The sequence below is a fragment of the Ranitomeya imitator genome, chromosome 5 (genome assembly GCF_032444005.1).
Source record: "Ranitomeya imitator isolate aRanImi1 chromosome 5, aRanImi1.pri, whole genome shotgun sequence".
NCBI classification, from domain to species: domain Eukaryota; kingdom Metazoa; phylum Chordata; class Amphibia; order Anura; family Dendrobatidae; genus Ranitomeya; species Ranitomeya imitator.
Genome location: NC_091286.1, coordinates 281,860,826 through 281,881,273, shown reverse-complemented (window position 1 = coordinate 281,881,273; position 20,448 = coordinate 281,860,826). Strand labels below are relative to the sequence as shown.

The 20,448-nt window shown below is 45.0% G+C and overlaps 1 protein-coding gene across 1 annotated transcript in view; it reads left to right on the top strand.

Moving 5' to 3' along the window:
* The window catches only part of MAN1A1 (mannosidase alpha class 1A member 1), a 264,415-nt gene that overhangs the window by 111,083 nt on the left and 132,884 nt on the right, over positions 1-20,448 (top strand). Inside the window, exon 4 of the mRNA XM_069726218.1 lies at positions 4,583-4,663. Coding sequence (XP_069582319.1) covers positions 4,583-4,663 — 81 coding nt within the window. The remainder of the gene's footprint in view (positions 1-4,582; positions 4,664-20,448) is intronic.

Sequence of the window (20,448 nt, the reverse complement as noted above, 5' to 3'; positions counted from 1 at the left end):
TTCATATTGCCCCATAGATGCTGCACAGATGCCCCATATAGTGCTGTGTGCCGTTCATATTGCCCCATAGATGCTGCACAGATGCCCCATACAGTGCTCTGCGCCGTTCATATTGCCCCATAGATGCTGCACAGATGCCCCATATAGTGCTCTGCACCGTTCATATTACATAGTAACATAGTAACATAGTAAGGCCGAAAAAAGACATTTGTCCATCCAGTTCAGCCTATATTCCATCATAATAAATCCCCAGATCTACGTCCTTCTACAGAACCTAATAATTGTATGATACAATATTGTTCTGCTCCAGGAAGACATCCAGGCCTCTCTTGAACCCCTCGACTGAGTTCGCCATCACCACCTCCTCAGGCAAGCAATTCCCCATAGATGCTGCACAGATGCCCCATACAGTGCTCTGCACCGTTCATATTGCCCCATAGATGCTGCACAGATGCCCCATATAGTGCTGTGTGCCGTTCATATTGCCCCATAGATGCTGCACAGATGCCCCATACAGTGCTCTGCGCCGTTCATATTGCCCCATAGATGCTGCACAGATGCCCCATACAGTGCTCTGCGCCGTTCATATTGCCCCATAGATGCTGCACAGATGCCCCATATAGTGCTCTGCACCGTTCATATTACATAGTAACATAGTAACATAGTAAGGCCGAAAAAAGACATTTGTCCATCCAGTTCAGCCTATATTCCATCATAATAAATCCCCAGATCTACGTCCTTCTACAGAACCTAATAATTGTATGATACAATATTGTTCTGCTCCAGGAAGACATCCAGGCCTCTCTTGAACCCCTCGACTGAGTTCGCCATCACCACCTCCTCAGGCAAGCAATTCCCCATAGATGCTGCACAGATGCCCCATACAGTGCTCTGCACCGTTCATATTGCCCCATAGATGCTGCACAGATGCCCCATATAGTGCTGTGTGCCGTTCATATTGCCCCATAGATGCTGCACAGATGCCCCATACAGTGCTCTGCGCCGTTCATATTGCCCCATAGATGCTGCACAGATGCCCCATACAGTGCTCTGCGCCGTTCATATTGCCCCATAGATGCTGCACAGATGCCCCATATAGTGCTCTGCACCGTTCATACTGCGCCATAGATGCTGCACATAAATCTGTGCTGCTGCTGCTGCAATAAAAAAAAACAATAAAAACACATACTCACCTTTCTTGATTGCAGCTCCCGGCGTCGGGTCCCGGCGCCTCCATCTTCCCGGCGTCTCTGCTCTGACTGATCAGGCAGAGGGCGCCGCGCACACTATATGCGTCATCGCGCCCTCTGCCTGAACAGTCAGAGCGCAGAGGCGCCAGGAAGATGGAGCGGCGCCCGGCGGCTGGAACGTGGACAGGTAAATATGCCATACTTACCTAGTCCTAGCGATCCTGGCGCTCCCCGCCTTCCTCCCCGTCTTCTGTGCTGCAGCCTCTTCCTGTCAGCGGTCACCGTTACCGCTGATTAGAGAAATGAATAGGCGGCTCCACCCCTATGGGAGGTGGAGCCGCCTATTCATTTCTGTAATGAGCGGTCCCACGTGACTGCTGAAGAGGGGAAGAAGCTGCAGCACAGAACACCGTGGGACGGCAGGGGGAGCGTCAGGATCGCTGGGACTAGGTAAGTATACCTCAGCGCCCTCTCCCCCTCACCCGCCGACCCCACCGCTACAGTGACTCGAGTATAAGCCGAGAGGGGCACTTTCAGCCCAAAAATTTGGGCTGAAAATCTCGGCTTATACTCGAGTATATACGGTAAGTTGCCAAAATTTCCTCACAAAATCATAGACAAATGTCCAATGTTAATCCAAGAGTTGGATCAAACTTGCCAAAGCAAGTCTAATGGTCCATGAAAACGTGAAAAATGCCGCTCGGATGCCATCTATGTGCTGTTAATTTTCTCATGGGCCATTCAATAATCTTTTTTTTTTCCTGGTCGATTTAAGTTCTCAAGTGCTTTTTGAGGGGCAGATATTAGATACCCCACACAAATTTCATCATTTTAACAAGCGCACATCTTAAAATATAAGAAATTTATATTTACGGCATTTTGAAAGGTCAACAGAAAAAAAAAAAAAGATTCGATATGTTCCATTAAAAAGTTTCAAGTGTTTCATAGATTTCTTTATCAATTTGTTTCTGAAGGGGAAAAGTATTTGTTTACATTATTATGTCGATTTAGCTTAGGCTATGTGCACACGTTCAGGATTTCTTGCAGAAATTTCCTGAGAAAACCTGAAATTTTCTGTAGGAAATCTGCATGCGTTTTTTTGCGCATTTTTGGTGTGTTTTTTGTGCGGATTTTTCTGGACATTTCCCAATGCATTTTATAGTGGGAAATCCGCAAAAAATAGGCAAAATTAATGAACATGCTGTTTTTTACCGCGATGCGTTTTTTTCGTGGAAAAAAACGCATCATGTGCACAAAATTTGCGGAATTCATTCTAAATGATGGGATGCATGTATGCTGATTTTTTTGCGGTTTTATAGCGTTTTTATAGAGGGAAAAAAGGCAAAAAATCAGCAAAGTGTGCACACAGCCTAAATGTTTTTAATTTCTGCAAATCGTGAAAAAAGACCCCAGAATTTACAACTTAACCACTTAACGACCGCCGATATGCCTTTTAACGGTGGCAGTTAAGGGTACTCATGCCACAGCGCCTTTTTAACGACGCTGAGGAATAAGGGTATAGCGCCCCCACACCCCCGTGCGTCGGAATTTCTCCAGGGTCTCGGCTACCAGGGGTAACTGACTATAGAGAACATGATTCAGGTCAGTTTTTACCGACTCCAGTGTTGCGATCGCAGTTATTAACTGTATAACAGCGACCGCAAAAGAGTCTGATTTTTCCATTTAATTTCTCTCTCCTTCTCGCACATCAGAGGAGAGAGAAATAGGGCCCGACTATAACCACAACCCCCCACCCCCGAGAAAATGGCGGGTGCATGTGCAGTGTGCTCGCCAAGATCGGTCAGCCATCGACAATAGGAAATTGTTCCTATTGGTTCATAGGGTCTATCACAGTATCAAAAATTTAAAAACTAGCAAATCAAACCCCCTTTATCACCCCCTTAGCTAAAAATAATAAAATAAAAATAATGTATTTATTTCCATTAGGGTTAGAGTTGGGCTTTATCTATTTATATAATTGCCCTGTAATGTATTCATTTCCTGTTCTGTCCAGATGTCACCGTATCCCAGAACTCCACGTGGAGGAAGTTCACCGACCGCCATATTTGGACACCCAAGTGATGGGTGTCTTAAAATGGAAACTGCTGCTGGTACCAACCTATTGCGCGGTACCCCCAGCAGAACACAGTGTCACACACACACACACACACACACACACACACACACACACACTCACTCTATATGCCGTACGCAACACACACTCACACTCTATATGCCGTATGCAACACACTCACACACTTAAACACTCACATTCACAGACACACTAACACAGCCTCTTGCGTGGTACCACCAGCGGAACATCATCGCGAACACGCCGCCGCCGGGATCAGTCGAATGATTCACTGACTGCCGCTATCTTTGTACAGGAGGAGTGCATGCGCAGTTTTAATGTGACCGCCGCTATCTGTCTGCACAAAGATGGCGACGGTCTGATTTACTGCGCCAGCGCGAATTACTCACAGGTGCAGTGAATCATTCGGCTGATCCCGGCGGCAGATGCGCGACTTGTCTACAGGCAGAGGAAGTCTGTCACATTAAAGAGGTTTTCCCACGAACGAAAGTTCATTTTAAAAATTGACTGTGTCTGACCGTGTACGGAGCACATCACATCTCCTGGGCAGGGGAGGAAGCAAAACATAATACTGACCTTACAGCAGGGGATCACAGTGGATTCATTTTGAGAGATAAAATATTTCACTGACCTTTTTAAAAATATTTTACCTCCCAAAATGTATCCTCTGCAATCCCCTGCTGTAATGTCAGTATTGTCTTTTGCTTCCTCCCCTGCTCAGGATCTGTGGTATGTTCGGTACACGGTCAGACGCAGGCAATTTTTATAATGAACTTTTGTTCATGGGAAAACCCCTTTTAAAAAGCAAATAATCAACGCCAACATGGCTCCTCCTAAAAAGTAAGCCAATGTCAATGAAAGGAAAGCAGCAAAGGCACAAGGTCGAAGACAACAAAGGTCAAATGAGACTGAGCAAGGTGTCAAGCACAGGAGTCCCTGATGCAAAAGTCATTATATTATCGCAGGCAACAACAGCGCTGCATGCCAGCCCCCATCGTGACATTACCACCCTCCTGATGTTTTTATACAGTCTTTGATAGTCCCAGCTAATTGGCGGTGCTATACTATATTATAGTGAAGCCAGTCTTGCCATGTAAGTGGTCACGTGAGCCTTCTCTGCCCGCTATAATCTTTTGCAGTGTATGAAATGGTGGTGGCCATTTTAAATTTGCGTGAGGTAAATAACAAATTGTTCATATTTGCGGTGTTCACCAATTCTCAATAATTAGAGACAAGTGATTTGATGCAGATCTGTAATCATATAGGTTCTTGTAACATTCCTTATTTTTCACTCCTCTAGAATGCTGAGGTGTCGGTCTTTGAAGTAAACATTCGATTTGTTGGTGGCCTTTTATCCGCATATTACCTTTCCGGAGAAGAGGTAAGAATTGAGTTTACTATACTTTTTCAAACAGCGAAGAGTTCCCAGGAAAAAAGTTCCCCTTTAAGAATAGCGACTAATGTACTGATGTTCAGTTAACATAAGGATGCATGGAAGTTTTTTGTAATTTCAGGAAGTTACAACAATTGTAAAAGAGGTTGGCCCAAGAGTGACCACTTACATGGCTAAGGCCCCTTTCACACATCAGTTTTTTGCCATCAGTCGCAATCCGTCGAATTTTGAAAAAAACTGATCTGGCGACTGATGCTGCCAGATCCGTTTTTTCTCATAGACTAATTTTAGCGACGGATGGCCTCACGTTTATTGTCATTCTGCGGATCCGAGGAAAAATTTTTTGTTCGGAGACAACGGACAAAGTAACATTTTTTGTGTCTGTCGCAAAAAACGAACAGTGACCGATCCGTCGCTGTCCATCGTTTGCTAGAATGGAAGCCTTTGGCGCCGGATCCATCAAATGACGGAATCCGGCAACGGATTCTTTTTTTTTTTTTTTAACTTGAGCATTCTCTGATCCAATTAGCCAGGTCCGCTAGTCGGATCCGTCCAAAAAAACGGATCCATCGCATCAGTTTTTCACAATCTGCGACGGATCCGTTGAGCCAACGGATTGTGACTGACGGCCAAAAACTGATGTGTGAAAGGGGCCTAAGTAACTGAAAAGCCCTTTGCCCATCAAGAGAACAGGGGTCCAACGTTCCCTGTTTGACTGTGACTGGTCGATCTTGCACACTGTCGCGCCATGCAAACTGTAGGGACTGACTAAAGCATAGAAGTACAGCGTCCTGCGAGCTCTGGCGGTTCCACAGACTTTGAATGGAGAGGCAATAAGCATTCTGGACAACCGCTTTAGTCAAACGGGTGACTCCGGAGCTATGTTCTTGTTAGAGTCCCAGCAGTCAGACCCCCAACAATCAGGCACTTATTGCCTACCCTCTGAAGAGCTGCTGATTGTTATTCTTAGGACAACTCTTTTTAACATATAATTAAAGAAATTTTCCATCTTTAGGGACAATTTCTTTTTCTGCTTAAATGCATGTAATTGGAGCAAAAAAATCATTTTTGTAATTGAATTTACTTAAAAAAAAAAATTTGCAGTTGATCTTCTGTAGTCTGTGTGGTACTATTTAATGCTGGCTGCGGAATGAGTTAACTGAGAATCCGTCATTCAGTCTGCTATGATGGTCTCACAGGGAAATTAACGTTTATCTGTCTTCATTAGAGTTGAATGTGCAGGGACAGAGCCTGTAAAAGCCAAATTGAGCAACATCTTTAATTTTTAATAAATCCCAAAATACATGGATTTAATAAGTGAATAAAAAGATCCCCCCTTTTAAAGAAAAAAAAAATAGAAAGGGAATGTACGTAATTAATATGCCAGCACAAAGAAACTCAGTAAATTCTAATTAAAAGCTTTCTATTTTATCAGAATTCCACATTATTACAATTTCATTCGGGCCGTCCACCCACACGAGGATACAATTGTTTCACAGTGTAATAATCTTTCAGAATGATGCCGTTCACCTTTGACAATGGTCTTTTGTGTGCACCGTCATATATAATGCTGCTTAAAAATAAATAATTTTATCTTTGAAAAGCATTACAGAAATTGGTTGTAGGAACATGTCAGGGACACCTCAGCCACGAGTTGTCGTTCATGTGGATTCTGTTCTTAGCGCCTCGAGGTGCTTTGCACGTAAATGGCCGGGCGAATGTTTACAATTCTGATCAGTGTCCCTTTCAGGCAAGAACTCTGGAACACTTCAACGGATCCCACTGATTGAGATTTTTTCGTGACATATTGTACTTCATGACAGTGATGACATTTCTTTGATATGACTTGAGTTTATTTGTGAAAAAATGGAAATTTAGTGAAAATTTAGCCATTTTCAAACTTTGAATTCTTATTCCCTTATATCAGAGAAGTATGTCACACAAAATAGTGAACGAATAACATATCCCACATGTCTACTCATCAGCGCAATTTTTTAAACTTTTATTTTTTTGGTTAGAAAGTTATAAGGGTTAAAAGTTGATAAAAAAAATGATTTCTCATTTTTCCAACAAAATTTACAAAACCATTTTTTTTTTTTTATGGACCAGTTCAATTTTGAAAAGACTTTGGGGTATTTTCTATCATATAGATCCAACAAAGTGACACCCTTCTAAAAACTGCACCCCTCAAGGTGCTCAAAACCACAATCAAAAAGCTTATTAACCCTTCAGGTGTGTCACACAACATTTTTGAAATATGAGAAAAAAATGAACATTTTAACTTTTTTTTTTTTCACAAAAAATTTACTTTAGATCAAAATTTTTGTTTTTCTCAAGAGTCACAGGAAAAATGGACCCAAAATTTGTTGTGCAATTTCTCCTGACCATACCAATACTGTGATGTAAAACCACTGTTTGGGCGCACAGCAGATCTCGGAAGAGAAGGAGCGCCATTTGACTTTTTGAATGCGAAATTTGCTGGAACAATTAGCGGATGCCATGTTCCTTTTGGAGAGCCCATGTTGTGCCTAAACAGTAAAAAATCCCCCACAAGTGACCCCATATTGGAAGCTAGACCCCTCAAGGAGCTTATGTAGACGTGTGGTGAGCGCCTTATTCACTGAAATTTCTAGTCCTCGGGGGACTTATCTAGCGCATTGAATCCCCAGGTGCTTCACAGAAGTTTGTAGCATTGAGCCGTGAAAATAAAAAAAATCAAATTTTTTTTTCTCCACAAATATTTTATTTTGGCCCCAATTTTTTTTTATTTTCACAAGGGTAGCATAAGATATTGCACCATACAATTTGTTGTGCGATTTCTCCTGAGTACGCCAATACTCCATGTGTGGGACAATACTACTTTTGAGGCCCGGTGCAAATCTCAGAAGGGAAGAGGCGCCATATTGGAGTTCAGATTTTACTGGAATGGTTTGAGGGTGCCATGTCACACTGGCAGAGCCCCCGAGGTGCCAGAACAGAAACCCCCATTTGTGAACTCCTTTTACAGACTACACTCTCCAATGAATCCATCTAGGGGTCCAGTGATCCTATAGTCCATGTAAAATGAACAAGCGTTTTTTGGACACACCATTCACATTATCGTGAAAGATGGGTCGTTGCCATTGGACTCTTTCGGAATAACCGCCATCGTAGATGGACTGTACCTTACATTTGATAAGTAATTGTCATTCTGACTCTATGTAAAATTGAAATGGAATTGTCACATCACTACTTGTCAACACAATATCAATTAGATGGCCAAGTAAAGCTTTGTCGTAGTGTGTTCTCAGCATACTTGGGGTTGTCTAAACTGTAAACTTGTAGTTAACTGCACAATGCCTAGGTTACCGGCCACTTTTGAAGTCTATCTGAGGTGGCCAGTTTCCTAGGCAATGAGTTTGCATTTTTGTAAGCACAGTGCTGATTCTGGCTGGATCACTGAATTAGACAGCCCCTTTAACTCAATCTAGTCCCTCCTGCAAACCGTTCTATTCTAGTTTTGATTATATGGATCTGTATTAAGATGCTGGTAGAATTATGTGGGCCCAGACTGTAACTGCATATACCATTGGGGACCATTTGGTGCCATAGGGTAGCACCAAATTGTCCGTTGTCCAATTGGACAGGGATTGTGCAGCTGTTTGGTGGTCTTCATGGGGTATCTGTCAGCAGAGTCTTACAATGGAATCTGAGGGCAGCATGAAGTGGGGGCTGAGACACAGATTTCAGTGATGTGTCACTTATTAGGCTGTGTGCTGATGTTCCCATAGAATTAATGTTTAATCAGCAGGATATTATCACAGCCCGGACTACAGCTCCCATGTGCCCTGGACCAACCACACCCTCTGATAAGCAGCTCACTGTCAATAGACATTGTATACAGAATGCTATGGTGGGATGGGTTAGCTTTCGGGATCTCTCTTCTAACTGTGCTGCTGTCAGAGAAGGGAATAAAAACCTGCTGACAGATTCCCTTTATCGCCTATTAAGTGGTGTTACTCAGTCTAATCTCTTTTTTGTGGTGTTGGATCATTTGCTAGTCAAAAACTTTTATTCCAACAATTGCCTCCATTGGCACTGATCTCCGGATACAGACGGGGGGGATTTATTCAGCACTTGCATAAGCTTTTCATGACTTTCTCAAGCAAAGCTTTTTTTCCCCAACTCATTATTTTAGTTCTCTAGCAACAATGTTGAGCGCAGAAGAAGCTAGTCTTCCTATGAAGCGATCTGCACGTTCCTCCTACCCAGCCCTTGTACACAGACAATAAGATGCCTCCAGTAAAATGCTCCCCTTTGGCCAAACATCAGTGGAGGAAATCTGTCATAATAATTTTTGGTTTGTGCAATACTCTTTGGCTGCTCCACTTATATCTGACAGTGGCCTGGAGGAAGAAAGATGCCTTTCCCATTCTAGCAAGAGGATCTCGGTGCCCTTCACTATTCTGATCTGCTACAAAACAAGGCTTTTGCTATACAATCAGGTTTTTGTTGATGGGGCAATTCAGTTTGTGACTTACAAGATGTAAGATACATGACAATGACAGAGAAGCAATACATATCAATGAGTATGGTGTATAACAAAATCTAATAAACAAGCTTTACAATGCAGAATATGGTTAAAAAAAAAACCTAAAATTGCTATTTCTTCCCTTTTTTGATTTTCCCCTTTTGTGTATGTGCTGTTCACAGTACATTTTGTTTCCCAGCTGTACAGGCAGGATTGCAGCAAAATGCTCATTGCCTGCAGATTTTCTGAAGGTTGTCCTAACATTTACTTGAAATGACTGACATTGGAGCAAATACTATAGAAAGGGAATCGGTTACGAGAATGTGTCCTTGGTACGAGCTCCTCATCATGAAAACTGGACAGACTACCTGTAATGCTAAATGGCACATTACATAGACCAGCTGTCTCTTGTCCTACCTAGGAGAGTTATGGCATATCCTAACCAGCCTTAATGTTCTTTAAAGGGAATCTGTCCTCAGGTTTTTATGTCATGTCAAAGTTCCATGATATAGGGGCTGAGGCCATGATTCCAGCAATGTGGTATTATCAATAAAATCAGTGACTTATGAGCAGGAGATTCACTACAGGTGTCTTATGCCCCCTAGTCCTCATGCTGTATAACCCTGCTTCTACCTCTGATTGGCAGCTTTGTCTATGCAGTGGTGTGGACGGGTTATTCAGGGCTCAGCATTCTGAGCACTGCTAGATCTGCCGCAAAGAAAACAGTGATTATATCAAAATGACAGCAGACGAGTAAGCGACACACTGCTGGAATCACGGTCTCTGTCCCTACACCATGCTGCTCTCAGATAACATAGCAAAATTCTGCTGACAGATTCCCTTTAAATGCAACAAATCTGCTCGCTCTCTAGGGGGTTGCAATAAAAGATGGGTATTTTTGGAGCGAAGTTGCCTTTTATGTGAATATTGCGTATGTTACATCCATTGTACTTGCTGTAGTGTTTCGGACGGGCACTCCTGGGGTTTACTTTCCTACAAGGTCACGAATACAACCCGTCTAGCTGCCAAGCCACATAGGTTTTCATTCACTTCATGGCATAGAATGCAAACCTGGCATAAATAGGTTGTGTAGAAATAAACCCTAGGTTTTGGTCCACTTTTTAGTTTTATTTGTAGTATGTTCCTCCTTTGTCATCTTTTGTAATGAATGACACAGGAGAATAGCTTATCGGAAGTGGTCTGTCATCTGAGGTGACAGGTGCTGCATGAACAGATGTCAGCTCTCCCCGAAAGGGTTGATGGCAGTCGGGAGCAGCTTTCAAATGGGCATACAAATCCGTATTGTTTTGGAGCGGACAGATTTAAGGGCACACAACATAACCTAATTATCCTTGTCACACACTTGGGTTAATTTCACAATCACATTGTGGATCTCCAGTTTTAGAATCCTAAATCATTTCTTCTGTGTAAGCATGACAAAACCTTAAACTGTGTATTGATTTCCAAATAATGGTTGTAAGCTGCAAAAGAAATGGACTGCTTCTAGCAATGCATTTACCGTATATTATACAAGCTGAAAAATAGGCTGCATTAAGTCCCCTCTTTTTAACATCTTAAGAACGCATCCATCTTTCATTTTTGTGCTTTTTTTCTCCTTCGCCTCATTGGGGGACACAGGACTGTGGGTGTATGCTTCTGCCGCCAGGAGGCTGACACTAAGTAAACTTAAAAAAAAAAAAAGGTTAGCTCCTCCTACATCGTATACACCCTGACACTGGCTGCCAGAGACTCCAGTTTATGCTTAGTGTCTCAAGGAGGCACATCTCTGGGTCCTGGTTTTTTTGGACCCGACTTTCAACTCTTGGATTGAGGGGGCGACGGACCTTTTTGAGGGTCCGATCTCCCCAAATCATCAACGGGCAAGCACGTGTGATATTGCTCCACGTATCCTTCCCCGCTACGTGGGATCTTTCTCTGGACTTGGCCCTGACCACCCTGAGGTATCTAGACCCCAGGCTGTACAGGTGCTCCTGGATGTCCGTATGTTCCCCCTGATGTCTACACCCCTGCCGGGGGTGTTAGCTGGGGTAGAGGACGGTCCCTCTCCTTATCCTGGATAATGGAGTTTTAGGTGCCTGCACCGTCGTTCTTTCCACCCCGCGCTGAGTGTGGTGTGGGGGGGAGGGGGCTCCTGTGTACCTGTGGCGCTGGAGTGCGGTGGTCCGGCTCTGGCTGGCGTCCACTTTTTTCTGTGGATCGGCGGTGATCCGGCGCTGAGGCGCCTGCGGCTCTGCGGGAGTTATCTGCGGCGCCGCGGCGTTCGGTCGGCGGCGCCGCAGCGCTAGTTATCAGCGGCGCCGCGGCGTTCGGTCGGCGGCGCCACGGCGCTAGTTATCAGCGGCGTTCGGTCGGCGGCGCCGCAGCGCTCCGGAGCGGCGCCGCGGTGTAGAGGAGATCGGCGCCGCTGTTCCGCTGGAGGCTGCAGGCGTGGGGCTGTTCCTGGAGCCCGGGACTTCCGGGCGGCAGGACGCGCTGCGGGACTCCGCCCCTTCCGGCGCGTCACGTCCGGTTCCGGTTTCTCCGGTCTCAGAGGGGGAAAATTGAGGCCGCGGCTTCAGGCCTGCTCTAGGCGGCGGCTTAGATGGCGGGCCCTCCCTCTCTATAGCCTGCGGGACATATAAGACAGCACATTTCGAGCTTCGTGCTGTCAGGATCCTCTGTATTCGTGGGGACACAGGACTGGGGTAAGTGCTTCTCTCTCCAGCTGGACTGAAGCATTCCCTTTTTTTTTCCAGTCTCTCGCCCTGGGTATAGCATTGCGGATCATTATGTCTAGAAAGGTTAAGACTCACACGGTTCTTTTTACCGGTTGTGTATCTTGTAATGCCCTTTTTCCACACGCCCAAAGTAATCGCCTCTGTGAGGCCTGTGACTCTGAACAGGTCCAGGAGCCCCCCCCCCTGCCAGTCCTCCAGTGGTCTCTCCAGCGCCGGTCCCTCAGCCAGATGCTGTGGTAGCTCCTCCGGAATGGGTCACGTCCTTATCACAATCCATGGCGGCCCTTACTGAAGCGATCAAATCGCTGCAGACCCCGGCGGTCGGGACCGGTAATCCGCCTGTCGCAGAAAGGGCCTTGGGGTCTCAAGAGTCTGCAGCCTGCAGGGGGCGCGCTCTCACTCGGCAGACGCATGGAAAGCGGACTCGCAAAGCGTCTCCCAAGCACTCAGGTGCTTCCGCATCCTGGAGTTCTGTATCTCGCTCTCCTTCCCCTGCAGAAAGCGGTGAAGTTGAGACTGACTACGAGTCAGAAGGGTCTCTTAATTTTGATAAACCTGGGTTTCAGGAGTCGGTAGACAGCCTAATTGAAGCTGTCAATCAGTCTTTGGGGATAGAAGACGAGCTCATCTCTTCCTCTGATCATAAGGTCTCATTTAAGCGGTCTAAACGGGCCCATAGGGTTTTTTCCTCTCATCCTGAGTTCGAGGATCTGATTCGACGCAATAGGGAGCACCCTGACAAACGCTTTTCAGGGCAAAGCGCTCTGAAGGCTAGGTATCCCTTTGCTTCGAAATTTTGTAGTGATTGGGCAGAAAATCCTTCTGTAGATCCTCCAGTATCCCGTTTAGCCTCTAACACGTTACTATCTCTCCCTAATGGCTCTTCGATTAAGGATCCTACGGATCGTCTAATAGAGAGCTTGGCTCGTTCCGTCTTTGAGGCCTCAAGCTCTGCACTTTTTCCTTCTTTTGCGGCAACCTGGGTTGCCAGGGCTATGATATCTTGGTCTGACTCGTTATCAAAGGCTCTTCAGGAAGGTAATGTGTCAGCTGAATTGGCTGAAATGTCTTCTCAGGTAGCTATGGCTGGTAGTTATCTGATTAACGCATCTCTGGATGCGGCTGATTGTGCTTCCTCGGCTGCATCTAATGCCATTGCTATCAGAAGGGCCCTTTGGTTGAGATCCTGGCGGGCTGATTCTACCTCTAAGAAATCTCTTACATCCCTGCCGTATCAGAGTGGTCGCTTGTTCGGAGAAAAGCTGGATCAGCTCATTTCTGACTCCACAGGAGGGAAAAGTAAGTTCCTTCCTCAGCAGAGGGCCAGACAGCCTTTTCGGCGCCATTTTCAGGCTCGCTTTAAAACCTTTTGCTATGTCAGATGGGCCCCAGCATCAGGTTCTCCTGCGCAGGGTCGGCCCAATCAGGACAGAGACGGTCGGACCCCTTATACGGCCAGCCAGGGGGGAAGAATGCGTCCCCAGTCCTCTAGATCTAGAGGATCTAGGACGCAAAGATTTTCGGCCAAGTGACTGGAGGCCTCTTTCGGGCATCTCCAAAAAGGTAGGCGGACGTCTACTTTTATTTCGCCAGGTCTGGCTTCAGGTAATCCACGACCAGTGGGTGACAGAACTCATATCTTCAGGTTACAAAATAGAGCTGGTCTGTCTACCTCTAGAAGAAGAGGGGACGGGAAGAAAAACATTAGACTTGAACAAAGAAGATCCAGGAAAACATACTCAGAAGGGAGGTAAGAACATTTCTAAAACAATCCACAGCGAGGAGATTGGAACAAAACAAAATCCTCTAAACTGCATGCTCGCAAACGCCAGAAGCCTGACAAACAAGATGGAAGAACTAGAAGCAGAAATATCTACAGGTAACTTTGACATAGTGGGAATAACCGAGACATGGTTAGATGAAAGCTATGACTGGGCAGTTAACTTACAGGGTTACAGTCTGTTTAGAAAGGATCGTAAAAATCGGAGAGGAGGAGGGGTTTGTCTCTATGTAAAGTCTTGTCTAAAGTCCACTTTAAGGGAGGATATTAGCGAAGGAAATGAGGATGTCGAGTCCATATGGGTCGAAATTCATGGAGGGAAAAATGGTAACAAAATTCTCATTGGGGTCTGTTACAAACCCCCAAATATAACAGAAAACATGGAAAGTCTACTTCTAAAGCAGATAGATGAAGCTGCAACCCATAATGAGGTCCTGGTTATGGGGGACTTTAACTACCCGGATATTAACTGGGAAACAGAAACCTGTGAAACCCATAAAGGCAACAGGTTTCTGCTAATAACCAAGAAAAATTATCTTTCACAATTGGTGCAGAATCCAACCAGAGGAGCAGCACTTTTAGACCTAATACTATCTAATAGACCTGACAGAATAACAAATCTGCAGGTGGTCGGGCATCTAGGAAATAGCGACCACAATATTGTACAGTTTCACCTGTCTTTCACTAAGGGGACTTGTCAGGGAGTCACAAAAACACTGAACTTTAGGAAGGCAAAGTTTGACCAGCTTAGAGATGCCCTTAATCTGGTAGACTGGGACAATATCCTCAGAACTAATAATATAGAGAATAAATGGGAAATGTTTAAGAACATCCTAAATAGGCAGTGTAAGCGGTTTATACCTTGTGGGAATAAAAGGACTAGAAATAGGAAAAACCCAATGTGGCTAAACAAAGAAGTAAGACAGGCAATTAACAGTAAAAAGAAAGCATTTGCACTACTAAAGCAGGATGGCACCATTGAAGCTCTAAAAAACTATAGGGAGAAAAATACTTTATCTAAAAAACTAATTAAAGCTGCCAAAAAGGAAACAGAGAAGCACATTGCTAAGGAGAGTAAAACTAATCCCAAACTGTTCTTCAACTATATCAATAGTAAAAGAATAAAAACTGAAAATGTAGGCCCCTTAAAAAATAGTGAGGAAAGAATGGTTGTAGATGACGAGGAAAAAGCTAACATATTAAACACCTTCTTCTCCACGGTATTCACGGTGGAAAATGAAATGCTAGGTGAAATCCCAAGAAACAATGAAAACCCTATATTAAGGGTCACCAATCTAACCCAAGAAGAGGTGCGAAACCGGCTAAATAAGATTAAAATAGATAAATCTCCGGGTCCGGATGGCATACACCCACGAGTACTAAGAGAACTAAGTAATGTAATAGATAAACCATTATTTCTTATTTTTAGGGACTCTATAGCGACAGGGTCTGTTCCGCAGGATTGGCGCATAGCAAATGTGGTGCCAATATTCAAAAAGGGCTCTAAAAGTGAACCTGGAAATTATAGGCCAGTAAGTCTAACCTCTATTGTTGGTAAAATATTTGAAGGGTTTCTGAGGGATGTTATTCTGGATTATCTCAATGAGAATAACTGTTTAACTCCATATCAGCATGGGTTTATGAGAAATCGCTCCTGTCAAACCAATCTAATCAGTTTTTATGAAGAGGTAAGCTATAGGCTGGACCACGGTGAGTCATTGGACGTGGTATATCTCGATTTTTCCAAAGCGTTTGATACCGTGCCGCACAAGAGGTTGGTACACAAAATGAGAATGCTTGGTCTGGGGGAAATTGTGTGTAAATGGGTTAGTAACTGGTTTAGTGATAGAAAGCAGAGGGTGGTTATAAATGGTATAGTCTCTAACTGGGTCGCTGTGACCAGTGGGGTACCGCAGGGGTCAGTATTGGGACCTGTTCTCTTCAACATATTCATTAATGATCTGGTAGAAGGTTTACACAGTAAAATATCGATATTTGCAGATGATACAAAACTATGTAAAGCAGTTAATACAAGAGAAGATAGTATTCTGCTACAGATGGATCTGGATAAGTTGGAAACTTGGGCTGAAAGGTGGCAGATGAGGTTTAACAATGATAAATGTAAGGTTATACACATGGGAAGAAGGAATCAATGTCACCATTACACACTGAATGGGAAACCACTGGGTAAATCTGACAGGGAGAAGGACTTGGGGATCCTAGTTAATGATAAACTTACCTGGAGCAGCCAGTGCCAGGCAGCAGCTGCCAAGGCAAACAGGATCATGGGGTGCATTAAAAGAGGTCTGGATACACATGATGAGAGCATTATACTGCCTCTGTACAAATCCCTAGTTAGACCGCACATGGAGTACTGTGTCCAGTTTTGGGCACCGGTGCTCAGGAAGGATATAATGGAACTAGAGAGAGTACAAAGGAGGGCAACAAAATTAATAAAGGGGATGGGAGAACTACAATACCCAGATAGATTAGCGAAATTAGGATTATTTAGTCTAGAAAAAAGACGACTGAGGGGCGATCTAATAACCATGTATAAGTATATAAGGGGACAATACAAATATCTCGCTGAGGATCTGTTTATACCAAGGAAGGTGACGGGCACAAGGGGGCATTCTTTGCGTCTGGAGGAGAGAAGGTTTTTCCACCAACATAGAAGAGGATTCTTTACTGTTAGGGCAGTGAGAATCTGGAATTGCTTGCCTGAGGAGGTGGTGATGGCGAACTCAGTCGAGGGGTTCAAGAGAGGCCTGGATGTCTTCCTGGAGCAGAACAATATTGTATCATACAATTAGGTTCTGTAGAAGGACGTAGATCTGGGGATTTATTATGATGGAATATAGGCTGAACTGGATGGACAAATGTCTTTTTTCGGCCTTACTAACTATGTTACTATGTTACTATGTTACCTCCTCCTCGGTTCTTTCCATCCCGTCTTCCCAAGTGCAAATCTCTTCGTCAAAGCTTGTTCAAAGCCATAGAGTCTCTCCGTATCAGCGGTGTCATATCTCCTGTTCCAAAGGAAGAAAGATTCCAGGGTTTTTATTCCAATCTTTTTGTAGTCCCCAAAAAGGACGGAGCAGTGAGGCCTATCTTAGATCTCAAACTCTTAAACAAGTTTGTCCGCGTTCGACACTTTCGGATGGCGTCTCTGCGGTCGGTCATCGCCTCTCTGGAAAAAGGAGAATTTTTGGCCTCAGTAGACATTCAGGATGCTTATCTTCATATTCCCATCTTTCCGCTCCATCAAAGATTTCTCCGGTTTGCCGTAAACAATCTACATTTCCAGTTCACGGCATTACCTTTCGGACTGGCTTCCGCTCCCAGGGTGTTCACAAAAGTCATGTCGACTGTGGTGTCCATTCTGCACTCCCGAGGTATTGTCATCTTGCCATACCTAGACGATCTACTGATCAAGGGACCGACTTTTCAGTCTTGCAAGGAAAATGTCAACATCACTCTGGACACCCTGTCCCGTCTAGGTTGGTTGGTAAATTTAAGGTCATCTCTACGGCCGTCTCGAAAAATCTCTTTTTTAGGCATGATCTTCGACACCTCTCAAGCCTTAACTATCCTTCCCCAGGACAAGGTCCTAGCCCTTCGGCGAGAAGTGAGGAACCTTCTACAACCATACCCTCATACAATTCGGTCCGGGATGAGGGTGTTAGGAAAGATGGTTGCAACCATAGAGGCGGTTCCGTTTGCACAGTTTCATCTTCGACCCCTCCAACGTGCAATCCTATCAGCATGGAACAGAAATCCTCTTTCTCTCAACAGCAAATTTCGGTTGTCTTTCCAGACCAGACAGGCCCTCGCTTGGTGGCAAAACAGCTCATCTCTACTCAGGGGGAAGTCCTTTCCCCCAACCAATTGGCTCGTGGTCACAACAGATGCCAGTCTCCTGGGTTGGGGAGCAGTGTTCTTCCATCACACAGCTCAGGGACGCTGGTCTACTCGGGAATCAGATCTCCCCATCAATATCTTAGAGATTCGAGCGGTCCGGCTAGCCTTGTTACGTTTTCACCATCTTCTGGCGGGTCGCCCTGTCCGGATTCAATCGGACGACGCTACAGCAGTAGCTTACATAAATCACCAGGGGGGCACCCGCAGCAAGGCAGCCATGCAGGAGGTAAAACTGATTCTACTCTGGGCGGAGAGAAATCACTCTGTGATCTCAGCGGTCCACATTCCGGGCGAAGAAAACTGGGCGGCAGATTTCCTAAGCCGTCAGGGTCTAGCCTCCGGGGAATGGTCTCTACACCCCGAGGTGTTTTTGCAGATATGCCATCTTTGGGGAACTCCTGATGTGGATCTAATGGCGTCCAAGGTGAATGCCAAGGTGCCCAGTTTTGTCTCTCGGTACCGAGATCCCCAGGCTATCGCCGTGGATGCGCTGGTACTGTCTTGGAACCAATTTCGTCTCTCTTATCTGTTCCCTCCTCTGGCACTGCTCCCGAGAGTAATCAAGAAGATCAAATCAGAGAGAGTGCCGGCCATCCTGATCGCTCCGGATTGGCCACGACGGACCTGGTATGCAGACCTGGTACAACTTCTAGCCGGGGTTCCTTGGCGGCTCCCCGATCGGCCAGATCTTCTATCTCAAGGGCCGATCTACCACCAGAACTCGGAGGTCCTACGTTTGACGGCCTGGCCGTTGAATCTTGGGTTTTAACTCAGGCTGGTTTTTCTCAAAAAGTGGCTGATACCATGATCAGTGCACGTAAGTCCGTTTCGGCTAGGATCTATTATCACACTTGGAAGGTGTTTCTTTCCTGGTGTAGAGATCACGGGCTGCCCCCTCTGCGTTTCTCCGTTCCTAACATTCTAGCCTTCCTTCAAGCAGGCCTGGATTCTGGGCTTGCTCCGAGTACCCTTAAAAGGCAGGTTTCGGCTTTATCGGTCCTTTTTCAGCGCAGGATTGCTCCTAATCGTCAAGTCAGGACTTTTTTCCAGGGAGTCGCTCATAGGGTCCCTCCTTATAGGACTCCTTTGGAAGCTTGGGACCTTAATCTGGTCTTAAGGGCTTTACAGGACGCTCCTTTTGAGCCTCTTCAAGAGGTTTCTTTGATGTTTCTCTCTTGGAAAGTCGTATTTTTAGTGGCCATAACATCCATAAGACGGGTATCGGAGCTGGCAGCTCTTTCTTGTCGTCCTCCTTTTTTGCGATTTCATCAGGACAAGGTGGTGCTCAGACCAGCACCGTCCTTCTTGCCGAAGGTTGTTTCATCATTTCACATTAATGAAGATATTGTTCTGCCCTCTTTTTGCCCGGCTCCTACGCACCGTGTAGAAAAAGCGCTCCATACGTTGGATCTGGTGAGAGCTCTGAGGAGGTACGTTTCCCGTACGGCCCCCTTTCGCCAGACGGATGCTCTGTTTGTCCTTCCGCAGGGTCGCAGGAAGGGATGCGCGGCTTCAAAATCTACCCTGGCCAGATGGATAAGGGCGACCATTCAGGAGGCTTATCGCTCCTTGGGCATGATGGTGCCGGCCGGAATCAAGGCTCATTCGACTAGAGCAGTGGGGGCTTCCTGGGCTGTTCGGCACCAGGCCTCAGCAGAACAGGTTTGCAAGGCTGCGACCTGGTCTAGTCTGCATACATTTGTTAAACATAATGTCCATTCCCAGACCTCTGCAGATGCAAGTCTGGGTAGAAGAATTCTTCAAGCGGCAGTGGCGCATTTATAGACAAACTTTATCTGGATGTCGTTTTCTGGTGAGTGATTTTTCCCCACCCAGGGACTGCTTTAGGACATCCCACAGTCCTGTGTCCCCCAATGAGGCGAAGGAGAAATAGGGATTTTTGTGTTACTCACCGTAAAATCCTTTTCTCCGAGACGCTCATTGGGGGACACAGCTCCCTCCCTGGTAGCCTTATGGCTGCTTTGGTTTTATCTGATTACATTAGTCAGTAGGATCTTTTCTAGACATAAAGTTTCTGTACTTATGCTGTTATATTATTTTTTGAGTTTTTTGTTCTCCTACTGCTTTTTGCACCAAACTGGAGTCTCTGGCAGCCAGTGTCAGGGTGTATACGATGTAGGAGGAGCTAACCTTTTTTTTTTTTAAGTTTACTTAGTGTCAGCCTCCTGGCGGCAGAAGCATACACCCACAGTCCTGTGTCCCCCAATGAGCGTCTCGGAGAAAAGGATTTTACGGTGAGTAACACAAAAATCCCTATTTTTTTCCCTTTCCTTCAAACAACCATAACTTTTCTTATTTCTGTCAACATTGCTTTGTAGTGATTTGTTTTTTTGGTGTTTTTTGCAGGATGCTTGTTTTCATTAAAACAATTTAATTTCATATAGTGTCAAAGAAAAAAAATCCAAAGTGAAAGGTTGAAAAAACAACAAGCCTCAATTGTCAATGTTTTTTTTGTTTTTCTTTAGGTTTTTTTTTTCAGTGCTAGTTTTGTATAAATCATGTGGTTACATGATTATTATGTTCAGTATGATTGCAGAAATACTATCCCTCCACGTTTTGGGGATTCGATCCGCTGGCCTGCTACTGCATGGTCAGTTTCCCTGTCTGCTGATCTGTTGCCTTTTCTTTCCTGTCCACATACTGAGGATTTCAATTGTCTGTTTCCTCTTCTTTGCTTCACTCCAAGTGTTTTCAATTTTCCCGTTTTGGTTTGCCCTATCACATTATGGGTTGGGTTTTATATGTTCACCCTTCACTGCACTTCCTTGCTGGCTATACCGCTAAGTGTACTTGGGTTTAGGAG